This window comes from Mustela erminea, chromosome 7 (assembly GCF_009829155.1).
Source record: "Mustela erminea isolate mMusErm1 chromosome 7, mMusErm1.Pri, whole genome shotgun sequence".
Lineage (NCBI taxonomy): Eukaryota > Metazoa > Chordata > Mammalia > Carnivora > Mustelidae > Mustela > Mustela erminea.
Window position 1 is genome coordinate 27,065,157 of NC_045620.1, and position 14,523 is coordinate 27,079,679.

The 14,523-nt window shown below is 39.2% G+C and overlaps 1 protein-coding gene across 3 annotated transcripts in view; it reads right to left on the reverse strand.

The window, feature by feature from the left end:
• CSNK2A1 (casein kinase 2 alpha 1) overlaps positions 1 to 14,523 on the reverse strand; it is a 55,465-nt gene that overhangs the window by 17,857 nt on the left and 23,085 nt on the right. The window contains exons 2-4 of one of the 3 annotated variants that reach the window (XM_032351122.1): positions 7,126 to 7,336; positions 4,782 to 4,893; positions 43 to 144 (exon numbers count right to left, since the gene is read on the reverse strand). In XM_032351122.1, the coding sequence (XP_032207013.1) occupies positions 43 to 144; positions 4,782 to 4,893; positions 7,126 to 7,226 (315 nt within the window). In that variant the 5' untranslated portion in view covers positions 7,227 to 7,336. Of the gene's footprint in view, positions 1 to 42; positions 145 to 4,781; positions 4,894 to 7,125; positions 7,337 to 14,523 lie in introns of those variants that run through there. The other 2 variants (XM_032351125.1, XM_032351123.1) reach the window with 2 other exon arrangements.

Below are 14,523 nucleotides of genomic sequence, written 5' to 3' on the forward strand. Positions count from 1 at the left end.
AGCTCAGCCCTAACAGGCCTTGCCAGCGCCTACTATACTCACCACAGGGTCTTTTACAATGTCTGCCAGTGTGATGATGTTGGGACCGCCTCGTAAATTCTCCAAAATCTTTATTTCACGCTTGATTTTCTTCTTCTTTACTGGCTAAAAGGGTAAAAACGTATTAGTGAAATTACTTCAGAGTATTTCAATAAGTAATGTAATACATAAACGGCTTCCATGTGAACGCTTTCAAGGACGGACATGTTTCAGTCTCATCTCTGAATCCCCTTATTCTAGCCCTGTGCCACATATTCTGCATCCCAAAGACCAGATCCTCTGTAGAACTAGCATTTAAGTCCAGTCGTCAGTCTTAGCATGTTAACTTTTGAAAACTATACAAGCTAGGAATGCAAATGGAAACACTAAGATATATCTTATAAAAATCTCCTTGTCAATTAGGATGAAACATGGACTCTTTCCATTCCTTCCTCTAAATCTATAAACACCTAGGGGCACCTGGGTGGCTCAGCTGGTTGAACCTCTTGGTTTTGGCTCAGGTCAGGATCTCAGTCGGGAGACTGTGCCCCATGCTGGGCTCTGTGCTCAAGGCAGTCTGCTCAGATTCTGTCTCTCTCCCTCTGCCTGTCCCTTGTGCACACTCTCTCTGCCTCTAAAATATGATAAATAAATAAATAAAATCTTAAAATAAGTCAGGACCAACAGCAAGGATGGCCAAACCATCTTTGTGTAGCGTAACTCTGTGGGTTAAATGCTGGCCTTGTAGTCAGACTGTATAAGGTGAATCGTACTTTCGTTACCTGCCTGCTGTGTGCCAACAGCAAATTACACAAGTTCTCTAAGCCTCTCTTATGGGTAAAAATGATCAATAAGAATACATATATTTCAATATGGCTGGGACACAACCCATAATATCTGTCTAGCTTTATTGCCAATATTCCTATAAATGAACCCCTCCCTCCCTTTTAAAAAGACCACTCTGCAGAGTCCTTTGAGTGTATCTTCCATCTTCCTTCGCCTCCACCCATCATTTTTATATCCGTTCTCATACAGAAATTCTTTTCATTTTTCTGAGGAAGGCTTTGGTCCCAACTGCACTTCCTCCACAAAGCCTTCTTTCTAAATAGTCTCAAGTAGTGCTAGTCCAAAAGAAATACAATGCATGTATTTAAAGTCCTTGTGTGTTTTAAATGTTCCAGTAACCACATTAAAAAAGTGGAAACAGAAAAAATTTTCAATATCTTATTCCAAAATGTAAATCAATACAAAAATTACTGATAAGCACTTTTATATGTATTTTTTGTATTATACCTTTGAAATCGAGTGTATTTTATCTTCACAGCACATCTCAATTTGCACTAGCCACATTTCAAATACTAAGCAGCCACATGTGGCCCATGCCTGCTACACCGGACCATGCAGATAGGTCTTTCCTAGGGTGTCAGTCACCTCAGACTACTGATACAATGCATATGATTCTTAGAAATTATTCTGAATATGTATCTCTTCATCAACAAATCAGTGGTTACCTCATGATCAACAGTCACCTGGATTTTTAAATACATAGTTTCCCAGGCTCGACCTAGAACTGGTGAATCAGAATCTTGAGAATGGAGCTAGAGTGCAATTCTTAGGTACTTCCTAGGTTGATAACTCCAGGTCTAGGAAATACCAAATTGTACTGTAAACTTTTGTAACCTTGTCTTAAGACCTAAGCACATGGTATAGACATAAGCAAGTCTTCGATACAGACCATCCTCAAAATCTGGCTTTATAGCTCTGCAGCTTTGGGAAAAGCACTTAAATGTTTCTGAATTTACACTTGCCTTGAAGAGCTTTTGTAATGTAAATACCACAGTTAGAACGGGGGCCAATTCAAAGTAGACAATAAATGGAAACAGTTACTAAGAGAGACTCCCACAGTCCACATTTAATTCATTCCACAGGGCTTAGCCTTGATATTAGAACTCAGTATACTCTGACTAGGAAGCAGGCTGATTAGAAGTTCTCTCTTTTTGCTCCAACTATCAGATCTTTGCGATCTGCTACAGTATCTGGGAGATCTTTCTACCCTCCAGGGACTAGCTCATCAATCTAACCCATTTTCTATTAAATCACTATTTCCCAACTGCCAGTTTATAGCAAAAAGCTACTGGTTTATGAGAAGTTTCTTCTACAGAATCCTTAAAATCTATGAACTTACAAAGCTGGTTTGTGATAGACCAGGCAGGTGACTTAAACCCTAATTTAATGTGACCAATGCAACTATTCTGTTTTAATAAACAGGTGGGAGAGATTAAAAATTTTAAATATAGTTTATGAATGAACTTCATCTACACTTATAACCGTCTATATAATTACGTAAAATATACAGTACAGTTAGGAAAAGACTGAGCTGAAAAAGATCTTTTCAATCCCCTCCCCGCACTCAAAATACAATGACTCCCAACAACCTAGAAGAGATAAAAATCACATAACTTTTAACACTGGAAGGAAATGCAGAGATGGTATTTTCCAGGTGACCACCAATTTAATCTCCATTTCCAAATACACGTCCCATGTACAGTCACTCGACATCTTCCATGTGAAACATTTCTCACTTGTTTCTTCCTCTTATGTTGTGCATTCTAAATTACACTTGCTCCTTCTCCACTCCCACAAACACCTATCCAAATCCTCCTCCTATTTAGGACCTGAAAACAGTTCCTGGGAGCTTTTCCTAACTGCTACCTTCTTCTGAACTGTGAGACCTACTATTTGTGCCTTTTATATGACTCTAGATAACCTAACCTATCACTTTATCATATCCTTATCCATGTATCATCCTACAGTTACACAGTAGTTCAGGCTCCAAAGTGTACTTCTATATGTAATTTTTTATTTGATCCTCATATCAATTCTAAGAAAGACAAAGCAAGATTATCTCATTTGCACAGATGAGCAAACATCTTAGATAGGTCAGAAGTACTACCAAGGTTAATTACTTTTAGAGTTTGGATTAGAACCCACACGTTTAGATTTCTAGCCTACTTCTCTTTCTATTTGTGATAAGACAGACATAAATACTCAAACTTTCTGGTTCCCAAAAGGTGTGCCATGACACCCTAGCAAATTCATAGGGTCTCTGTGAAATTTTTAATTTGTGAGGGAAATACCGATCAACATCCAGTATCTGCCAGATACAGAGTATACCACCAGCCTGAGGTAGTTCATAACTTCAGCATTAGATTGAACTACATTCTTTTTGATGGTGTATTTTTATGAAGCTGGGTTTTCACCTGCTGCTGTGATAAAAAGCAAATGTTGTACAAAAATCAATGTTGAGGGGTGCCTGGATGGCTCAGCGGGTTAGAGCATTTGTCTTCTGCTCAGGTCATGATCCCAGGGTCCTGGCACTGAGCCCCACATCGGGCTCTCTGCTCAGCAGGGAGCCTGCTTCCCCAGACCTCCTGCCTGCCTCTCTGCCTACTTGTGATCTCTGCCTGTCAAATAAATAAATAAAACCTTTTAAATAAAATGTTGAGAAGGAAATGAAGCTATCAGTGGCCAAATTATTCCAACATTTGAGAAGCCATGCAGTGATTGACAAATGTACGTACATATCCTAAAATTAATCAATTAAGATTATATTAAGAATAAAATTATATCTTTCTTTCAATTTATGTATAGAACATTTTAAATAGCACCTAACCTAAATTAAACACTTTTTTTTTGTTGTTATTTGGACTTAACTACTTAAAAGTTACTGAAACAATATGGGTGGTTATAAATTGAGAAAGTCTGGGAACTTCTGCTTCTCAGTGTCAAATATATTAAAGTTCTTATGGCAAGAAATTATATGCTAAGTTCCCTAGCATTTGATACTGCACAGTACAGTTGTAACTAACTTACAAGTTGCATATTGGTAGCCCATTGGCCAAACCAGGCCTACCTACAGAACATTTTTAAAAACTCTTGAGCCAACATTTAACCATCAGGATAATTCATATATAAATATAAATTTCTACTTTCTTTTTGCAAAAGAGTATCAAGCAGCATTAGACTTGCACTACTACAAACCAATTTTGAGCCATGGATGGAGCACACGCAGCAGTACCCATCACTCACATCCTCCAGTCATGGGCACTTCTATCAAACTAGCTGCACTGATGGCATCTACCTGCCATTTAAAGGCCTGCATTTCCAGGGCGCCTGTGTGGCTCAGAGGGTTAAGCCTCTGCCTTCGGCTCGGGTCATGATCTCAGGGTCTTGGGATTGAGCCCCACATCGGGCTCTCTGCTCAGCAGGGAGCCTGCTTCCTCCTCCTGTCTCTCTTCCTACTTGTGATCTCTGTCTATCAAATAAATAAATAAATAAAATCTTTAAAAATAAAATAAAATAAAATAAAGGCCTGCATTTCTGACTCTTCATCTTTAAACAGCAGAGGCAACAACTTCTTAAAAACAAAAGGATGGACTGTTCACTAAAAATCTAGGAAATCAGAATTAGGCAAAGTCCTAGGAGAGAGAAGACTGAAATCTTTATTCCCTTCTCTACCACAATCTAGTTGTAGGACTCAAATCAAATCACTTCTCTTGCTTCAGTTTCCTGATCTATCAAATAATCTCTTCTAACAACTTCACTGGATACAATAAAATAAAGGTGTTAAAGCACTCCAAAAACCCTTTCAGATGCTACTTTTTAAAAAGGTATTTAAAAGATAATTTAAAGTATTATTACCTAGAAAAAAAATCTAAATTCCAAATATCTCTGAAATTATAATCTTGCTCTTCTATACTCACCTTGAGAATTTTAACAACAACTTTTTCATTATTTGTGATGTTGATGGCTTCAAATACTTCACTGTATTTACCCCGGCCTAATTTTCGAACCAGCTGGTAGTCATCTTGATTACTGTAAACAGAAAGACTCAAAGTCACAATGATTTTAAAATTTCAAACCATTGGGCACTAATTAACTTTAAAAACTCTACTACCAGAGGAGTAAAAGAAATAAAAGGTATTTCAAATAATTTTTGTATTTTAAAAATTGGGCTATTAATTAAAAATGTGTGTTCCAAGTCCTGGAATTAGAAAAATTTAAGCCTTTCAATTCTTCTTTCAAATACCAAATTGTATTTCTACTGGCATACCACACATAGCCAGCTTATATTAGGGTTTGTTGTGTGTGCCTGTGTCCAACAACAGACAGCTTTCCCTTGGAGAATAATTTTATATATTCCTGTCCTCTCATGCCTGGCCCAGCAGAAAACACATATTGTAGGAATATTTCAATTCAGCTGCACTTTGGAGGCAGCTGATTTTTAATGGGCCCTTTTACAGGTAAGTGGCTTTCAATATATAGCCTTGACCTCCCACATGCCCTCCAAGGCAAACCCTGAGAAGAGTCCATACAGTGGAGTTTGCAAATCACGCCACAGATCATGAACCATAGTCAGGGGTCCCTTCCTCACTTTTATCCATATTCCATGACCACTAGCATCAGCAGATGTAAAAAAATAATAATAATAATAAAATAAGGGAAATGCCAACATTTTCTCCCTGTCTCTGATTACAACTTAGATGACTTCGCTTTAGAGAATGACAAACACGGTTCTTTTAATAGGCCTAAATTCTATTTATTCCTGCTGAAGACACTGAAAATCCAATTAACAAATTAGCTATGCAATTTCCTCAAGCAGCTAAAAACAAAGTGAATGAACAGACAAGGTAAAATATACTAAGGACAATGGACAATGAATTAAGGGAGGTCCAGGGGAAGGAAGCTTTTAGGTTAGTTGAACTCTCCTGTGGGACGGGCACAGAAAACAAATGCAAGCAAGCAAACAGCACTATGCCAAAAACTCAGAAGGGCTGTTTATAGTGTTATTTAAGCAAAACTAAGTGCAAAGCACTCAATCTGAACAGAGTGGTTGAAATTTCCTTAGCAAAACACAGGTATTCCTGGAGTCCAAAGCCTGTGATATGAAGGGAACTGTCAGAATATCAATAATGATAGGTTCTTGATGGTATCTTTGAAGCACACTGTACCTCTTTGTGCAGAGGCAATAAACTTACTGGTAAAAATCATGGTTTCAGCAGGATGACAATATGCCCTTATGCCAATTCTGGGAGATTACCTTCAACCACTTATAGGTTATGTACACCACATGTGAACAGACATAAAATGTAGCACATGGGAGCTGTAGCTTTATGTGCTTTCAAATACTTTCGTTTTTTTGTTTTTCTCAAGGTTTTTTTTTTTTTTTTTTTTTTTAAGGATTTTATTTATTTATTTGATAGAGATCACAAGTAGGCAGAGAGGCAGGCAGAGAGAGAGAGGGGAAGCAGGCTCCCTGCTGAGCAGAGAGCCTGACGCAGGGCTTGATCCCAGGACCCTGGGATCATGACCCGAGCCGAAGGCAGAGGCTTTAACCCACTGAGCCACCCAGGTGCCCCTCAAATACTTTCTTTTGTAGTTGGTGTCCAAAGCCTTTTACCACAGTAAATATGACCTCATCAATTAACTACATACATGTTAGAGGATAACGGATGCAAACATCCAAAAGAGACTGCATAGAGAATGAGGGGCAAACACAGCTGTTCAGGTAGACTGCAACTCTTCAAAACAGAATTTGGGCTGAATTCATGTTACACATGGCTAAACTCATGATAAGGGCAAATGCTGATACGGGTTTAATTTTGCTTCTATCAGAAAGAGGACATCTTTCTGGAGAACTGTTTCATCCTTCAGTATCATCATGGGACAACATTCTCTGACCTCAAAAATATTTTATATAAGAGTCTGGTGTTTTTAAAGTCTCTTAAGTATTAATTCTCACCTAGCTGTGAAGCCTGTAGCTGAGATAAGCTGACAGGTAACTCTATGTTACCGGTCTTTCATCCAGAGTATGTGAGTCCAAGGAAAGAATAAGAGACAGAAATAATTTTTACATGATAAGCCAATCAAAACTCTTAATTTGCAAAGCAATACCTTGTTTCTCCACTGCAGAAGTAAACACAAACCAGGTTTCAATCTTGAGGTTTATAAATGTAGTCAGGAAGCATTCCTGATACAAATTACTCAACAAATCCATAAGAATCAGCCCTTTTCAGTGTGCACAGTGAAGTAAAAAGAAACAATTACCCCCACTCCACCACGTGTGACTCATAATCCCAGTACTCTCGGGGTCTGTGCGTATTAACATCTGTGTAAACTCTGGCCCTGCTTGGCACGGGTCCCGACATGTCAGACAGGTTGGCGAACGAAGGTGGACTTGATGTTTGGAGATCTGGTGGTCACTGTGTTCAGAAGCAGCTGGGGGATAAGACCTTGTTTCAGACCTGTTTTCTTTAAACTGTGAATACAAAGTGCATAAAGGCCAAGGAATTATTTTCTTAAAAGCATATGGGGGAAAAAAATAAATCATCTTACAATAATGGCCTCAAATTAAAAAAAAAAACAAACAACAAACACAAAAAAACAAAACCAATAATGTTCTCAAATATATCTCTGATTCTTCTACCTGCTAACAAATGACTAGATCCCCAATGTGTTAACCACAGTGTTTCCTATAACTTGGGACAGAAAATAGTAATCATCATCATCATCATCATCATCATCATCATCATAGTAAACCCAGGAAACATAGTTTAAACTGGTCCTAATACAACTCTGCAGTTGCTTATTACCTCCTCATCTAAAGTCTGGATGTTCTTTATAAGATAGCCTGGAAGGGAAAAAATGGCATCAAGGATAGACCCATCTACATTACTACCATTTATACAATCCACAGAAATTACTGACAAGAACAGCTTTCTATAGCTCACTCTACAGTGTTAAAAGGCTCTAGAACAGTGGCAAAGCCAGGAGTACAAACCATCAGCCTGACTGTTCCTGGTTGATGAAACCAACCATCCCTTCCTGGCTGATGAAACCAGGAAGGGAATAAAGACTTGTTCTCATACTTTGAAGTTCAATGTCTTTTTACATTGGTCTAAATCATTTAGGGAACCTTGCATAATAACTCAGTAGATCCTTAATTACCTCTTGAAGGCTCAAGTCATTAAGTTTAAAAACAGAAATTTTTAAAAAAATTTTAAAATTTTTTTAAAAAGATTTTTTAAAAAAAAAGATTTTATTTATTTATTTGACAGAGAGAGAGAGAGAGAGAGAAAGAGATATCTGAAGTAGGCAGAGAAGCAGGCAGAGAGAGGGGGAAGCAGGCTCCCCGTTGAGCAGAAAGCCTGATGTGGGGCTCGATCCCAGGACCCTGAGATTATGAGCTGAAGGCAGAGGCTTACCCACTGAGCCACTCAGGCACTCCCAGAAATTTCCTCTTGATTTATTCAATATAGGAGCAAGCTTAATAAAAACTGGGAGAAGACAGTTATATTGCCTCAAATAATGCAAAATTTGACATAGAAGGAAAAGTGATGGATTTTAGAAACATGCTTTCTACCAAATCGGTAAACTAAGTCTTCCTATTGGTAAACTGTGATGTCTTCCCTGACCATTCCAATCTATTTATCTTCTTTTAAAAATTCCTGTAGCATTTGATGATTCCCTTTACTCTGCACTGATTAAAAATGTACTAAGTATCCAGATTTCATAACCCGAGAACACATCACCTATGCAGTTTTCTGGCCCAGACTGTATAATCTCAATTTAGTTACAAGGAAACACTGGACAAAGAGAAAACAAAGAATTTTCTATAAAGGGGGGGAGGGGGGAGAGATACACTGTACTAAAAAATATCAATATTATAAAACATAGAAAAGGCAGGAAGGATAGAGGAGACATAACTATATACAGTGTCCTGTCCCTAGACTATATTCTCTACTGGAGCAGGGTAAATGATGTAAACAACAATACTATCATACCCATTGTCCCATGGCGGTCAGCCTCTCCTCTTCTGTCCTGCCTGCTGCTCCCTTCCAGTGTATTCAATAAACTTCTATCACCTTTAGGGGTACATGGGTGGCTCAGTGCCTCTGCCTTCGGCTCAGGTCATGATCTCGGGGTCCTGGGAGAGAGCCCCATGCTGGGATCCTTGCTCAGCGGGGAGTCTGCTTCTCCCTCTCCCCGTCCCTCCCCAGCTCCTGCTATCTGTTTCAAATAAATGAATAAAATCTTTTTTAAAAAAATTACAACAGGTAAATTCGAGTAAAGAGTTTACAGATGTTCCTTGTACCACTCTTTTGTTGAAACATGTTATTCATAAAAACTGTGGTAAAACATAAAATTTACCAATTTAACCATATTTTCTTTAAATAAATACAAAAATAATAGGAGCTGTAGCTTACGCCCAGCCTTAGAGGGACAATTCATGGGTGAACATGACATCACAAAATGAGACTTCATTTTTTCCTGGAAATCACCTGAGTCACATGGAAAACATTCCCCAACTCTCATTTACTAGTCTGTGTATCTCTCAGTTTTATCACCCAGTGTTCCTCTGCTTTCTTAAGGCCTTGGCATTCTCTGTGAAAAGCAGAGCAAGACTAATTCACTAATGAAACTCCTGAGATTCTCAAGTACTTGTTTGACTGACCCTTGCAGCTTTGTGCCTCATCAGCTGGGACCTAATTTATGAACTGGTGGACTTGATTTCCCATTGGGAGGACTACCAGCGGTTTTGCAGCACCCGAAGAGGTGGTTCACTTTACTAACATGCATACCAAATAATCTGTTTACAGTAAGAGAGTTGTTCGCATGAATGTCAAATGGCTGGCCTTCATTACATAGGGAGAAGAAATCCAAGAGTTCTTCAACTGTACTTCAGTAATCTCAGATAAAGTGGTGCGAAGAGGGATGGGGAAGAGTGTGATAGGCTAGGGATACAGAGGGGGATGTGAAAAGATATGAAGGGAAAGTAATCAAAGATAAACGTTATTATATTCAGAAATAGTATTTCACTTGCAACCTCTGTAAACGTGTATGTATACTCATATACAGCCTAACATGAAAGAAAGGGATGGGCTAAATTTCTCAATGATTGGCTGGTTCTTTCATACACTTCTTCTTTTGTCCATCCCTTAAATACATGAGCATTTACTATGAAAAAAATACTATGCCAGGCCTTGGGAATAAAAGGTAGAACAAATGTGAGACAAATACGCCTTTAAAAAGATTTTATCTGGGCGCCTCGGTGGCTCAGTGGGTTAGACCACTGCCTTCAGCTCAGGTCATGATCTCAAGGTCCTGGTATTGAGGCTTTCTGCTCAGCGGGAAGCCTGCTTCCCTCTCTCTCTCTCTCTCTGCCTGCCTCTCTGCTTCCTTGTGATCTCTGTCAAATAAATAAATAAATACATAAAATCTTTAAAAATATTTATCTGCAGCTAAGGATATGGAAACTCACTGAAGAGGTGTTTTGTTTTTTTTTTTTTTAAAGATTTTATTTATTTATTTGACAGAGAGATCAGGAGTAGGCAGACAGAGGAGGAAGCGGGCTCCCCACCAAGCAGAAAGCCCGAAGGGGGCTCGATCCCAGGACCCTGAGATCATGACCCGAGCTGTAGGCAGAGGCTTTAACCCACTGAGCCACCCAGGTTCCCCTCACTGAAGAGTTTTTTTTTTTTTTTTTTTAAGATTTTATTTATTTATTTGACAGACAGAGATCACAAGTAGGCAGAGAGGCAGGCAGAGAGAGAGAGAGGAGGAAGCAGGCAGCCCGATGCAGGGTCGATCCCAGGACCCCGGGATCATGACCAGAGCCAAAGGCAGAGGCTTAACCCACTGAGCCACCCAGGCACCCCTCACTGAAAAGTTTTAAGCAGAAAAGTGACCCGTGTGCACATTTTGAAAAGTTCACTCTGGCTGAGTGTGGCACAAGCAGAGGAAAAGACTTAGGTAGAAAGAAGGCTGTTAGCAGTAGCTTATGCAAGAATGATGATCAAAGCTTGACCTATGGTGGTAGCAACGGAGGCAAGTGCAAAAACGTGAACAACAAAATTTATGGTATAAAATCAGTAACTCTGGGTGTACTAGATAATGGGTTAAGAAGCGGGAGGTGACTTTCAGATTTCTGGCTAGAGAAATTAAAAAAAAAAGTTTTATTTTAGAGAGTGTGTATGCAAGAACAAGTAAGCGTGAGAGCAGAGAGAGGGGGTAGAGAGAGAGAGAAAAGCAGACTGCCCCATGCAGAACGTGAGCCCACAACCCTGAGATCATGACTTCAACAAAAAAATCAAGAGTTGGACACTTAACCAACTGAGCCACCCAGGCACTCCAAAAGTACCTTAAAAAAAAAAAAAAAAAAAAAGATTTTACTCATTTATTTGACAGAGTCAGTGAGAGAGGGTATACAAGCGGGAAAGTGCGAGAGGGAGAAGCAGGCTTCCCGCTGAGCAGGGAGCCCAACACAGGGCTTGATCCTATGATCCTGGGATCATGACCTGAGCCAAAGGCAGGAGCCCAATGACTGAGCCACCCAGGTGCCCCTAGAAGTACTTTTGATACCACTTATGGGGGACAGAAAACTTCTGGAAGAGACCTCATAGGTCAGGTTTTGGACTAGGTTAAAATGGATGAGACATTAAAATGGATACTGAATAAGCAGTCTGGAGCTAAAAGAGCCTTCTCAAGCTTTAAATAGCTAACCCTCCCAGTTCTACGGTTAGACATTTCCTTCCCTTATCTACAAATAAGAAAACAGCCTAAATAAGTTCAGTTGCTTGGCCATGAATATCCAGGAGAGATTTGGGATTCAAAGCCTAGGTGTCTGGCCTATAAAGTTTTAAAAAACCTTAATTTCCTTATTAGGCACTCAGCTCTCTGAGGTCAAGATCCACGTCTGATTTATCCTTTGAATTTACAGAACCCAGTTCAAGGCTCTGCACCTTGCAGGGTGTTCTCTAAATATTATTTGCTGATGAAATCAAGGTTTGTTTCCCCCCGCCGCCAAATGAAATGAAAATGAAGTTTACTTCCAGAAGATAGGGTGCCCCTATTTTGGCCATGTGGTACACAGCTAGGAGAACCGGAAGACTGACTCAAGGGTTCTGGAGTACGTATTTCCTTTGCATATACATTCTCTCTCAGTATCACAGATTCCTCTCTTAAATAACAGGGCCATGGTTAAGATTTGTCTTTTTCTCCCCACAAGAGTTAAAACTAAGATAATACTGGCGAAACCTTATTTTAGCAATTTTTACAAAAAGCTTGTTTAGAAACTAGGTAGAGTGTCTGAGTCCTAGATATCCTGAAGGTCAATTTTCCCATCTAGTGTTTTTTTTTTTTTTTTTTTTAAGATTTTATTTATTTATTTGACAGAGAGAGATTACAAGTAGGCAGAGAGGCAGAGAGAGAGATGAGGAAGCAGGCTCCCTGCTGAGCAGAGAGCCCGATGCGGGACTCGATCCCAGGACCCTGAGATCATGACCTGAGCCGAAGGCAGCGGCCCAACCCACTGAGCCACCCAGGCGCCCCCATCTAGTGTTTATAATACAAGCATACCTTAAAAAAATCTGACTTACAGAAAAAGTATTAAATAACTTCCATTTTAAATGACCTAACTTCATCCTTACTGTTCTCACGTAACTGCATAAAAGGAGGTGAACTTTGGCGTTTAATGATTTCATATGACTACTACCTAAAAAGATTTCAGATTGATGCTGAAGACAATGGCTATATTTTGTTTCTTTAATACTTAAGACTAATAGAAGCCAATTAATCAACTGAAAAATTCTGCCAACAAAATTTACCCTACTAAAGTCAGACCACACCTACAACCAAAGCCAGTTATACAGTTCTGTTTGACCTCTTCTTCAATAACATGCAAAGAAAACTCCATCCAACCAGAAGGTTACAATGTGTACTGCCAAAATCATGTTTATCAACATAAATGGAATACAGAACTAATTAATTTCAATAAAAATTCCCCTTTTCCTCAACGAATCTCTCCCTCTAATCTCTTCTACGCCGTATTTCTGTTTTTCAATCTAGCAACTAAAAAAAAAATTAGAGGCTTAGTAAATGGTCCAATACCAGAAAACTGCATGTCTGATTAATCATCTGTGCCAATGTATTTTTTTCTAATGTTTCAATAACACTTTATTTACAAAATCAAAATTACATGCTGGATTTGGGCCAGTGAACTATATAGATTGTGCCAATGTATTTTTATAGATAAATTCCCTAATGAACTGGAAAAGATTATTCTTGAATTTTAAATTTAAAAAGTCTGATTTCAAATAATATAGTTTTATCAGTTCTTTTAATCCTGATGTTTTTTAGAGTCTCCATCTTAAAAAAACACACAAAAACCCTCCCATCCCTAGATCAACCACAGTGAATGAACAAGATCTCATAATCATCCAGACAGGGCAAAGATTTCTACAGTAAAGAATGAGGAATGTGCTTACACTGCACTGACTGCATGATTTAAGACTGCTCATTCAGGGGAAAGCAGTTGTATAAGGAAAACAACACCTTCTTAGCACTGTTGCTACAGAGAATGAATTCTTCTTCCTAGCAATCGGGCAACATAAACTGGCAAGAGAAACAGGCTTTGTAAACAAACTCAGAGAGAACATAACTATACTTGCACCTGGTAAAAGCAAAGACAAATCATAGAAACTTGGCTTCCCCCCCATTTCCCTCTTTTTAAACAGATTTTTGTTTTTAAGTAATCTCTACACCCAATATGGGCTCGAACCCACAGCCCTGAGACCAAGATTCACACACTCCACAGACTGAGCCAGCCAGGCGCCCCACCTTTCACCCTTTCAAAATGGCACTGCCTAGAAGGCCAAATAAACACAAACAGTAGTTAGTACTACCCGAATTACTTGTTTCATGTATCCATAGTTGTCCTTAATCCCTCATTCTCTCTTCCTTTCAAATTAACAGCATAATGTTCACCCAGTAAGCATTTATTAAACAATTATGTACCAGGAAATGTGTGGCAACTGCCAGGAAGAGATTCTTTCTCCAGGCCCTGGAAAATAAAGGGAAATCATCTCTGCCCTTAACAAAGTGTACAGTCCATCACATCACAAGTGACCAGTGCTTTAAAGAATTAAGTCATGGTGCTCTGCAGGCACTGCACCCACCCACTACCATTCATTCAATAAATATTAATGGAGTACCCCCATGTCTGGGGAAAGCTGCCAGGAAAAAAATAACATCTAAGCTTAGTTTTGAAGGCTGCATAGGACTATTTAGATGAAAAACAGTAAAACAAGAAAACTGCAAATCACAAGACTTTAAACAAGTCAAGAATTTTATTTATTTATTTAACAGACAGAGATCACAAGTAGGCAGAGAGGCAAGCAGAGTGAGAGGAGGAAGCAGGCTCCCCTCTGAGCAGAGAGCCCGATGTAGGGCTCGATCCCAGGACCCTGGGATCATGACCTGAGCCGAAGGCAGAGGCTTTAACCCACTGAGCCACCCAGGCGCCCCAAGTCAAGAATTTTAAAGACCAGGAACATTATACCCTAAAACATTATACCCTTTGATAAGAGGCTGGCACAACTCATTATGCCCTATAAGAAAGAAGTACATCAGACTAGCAAGACCCTTTAATATTGGATTTGGATAACA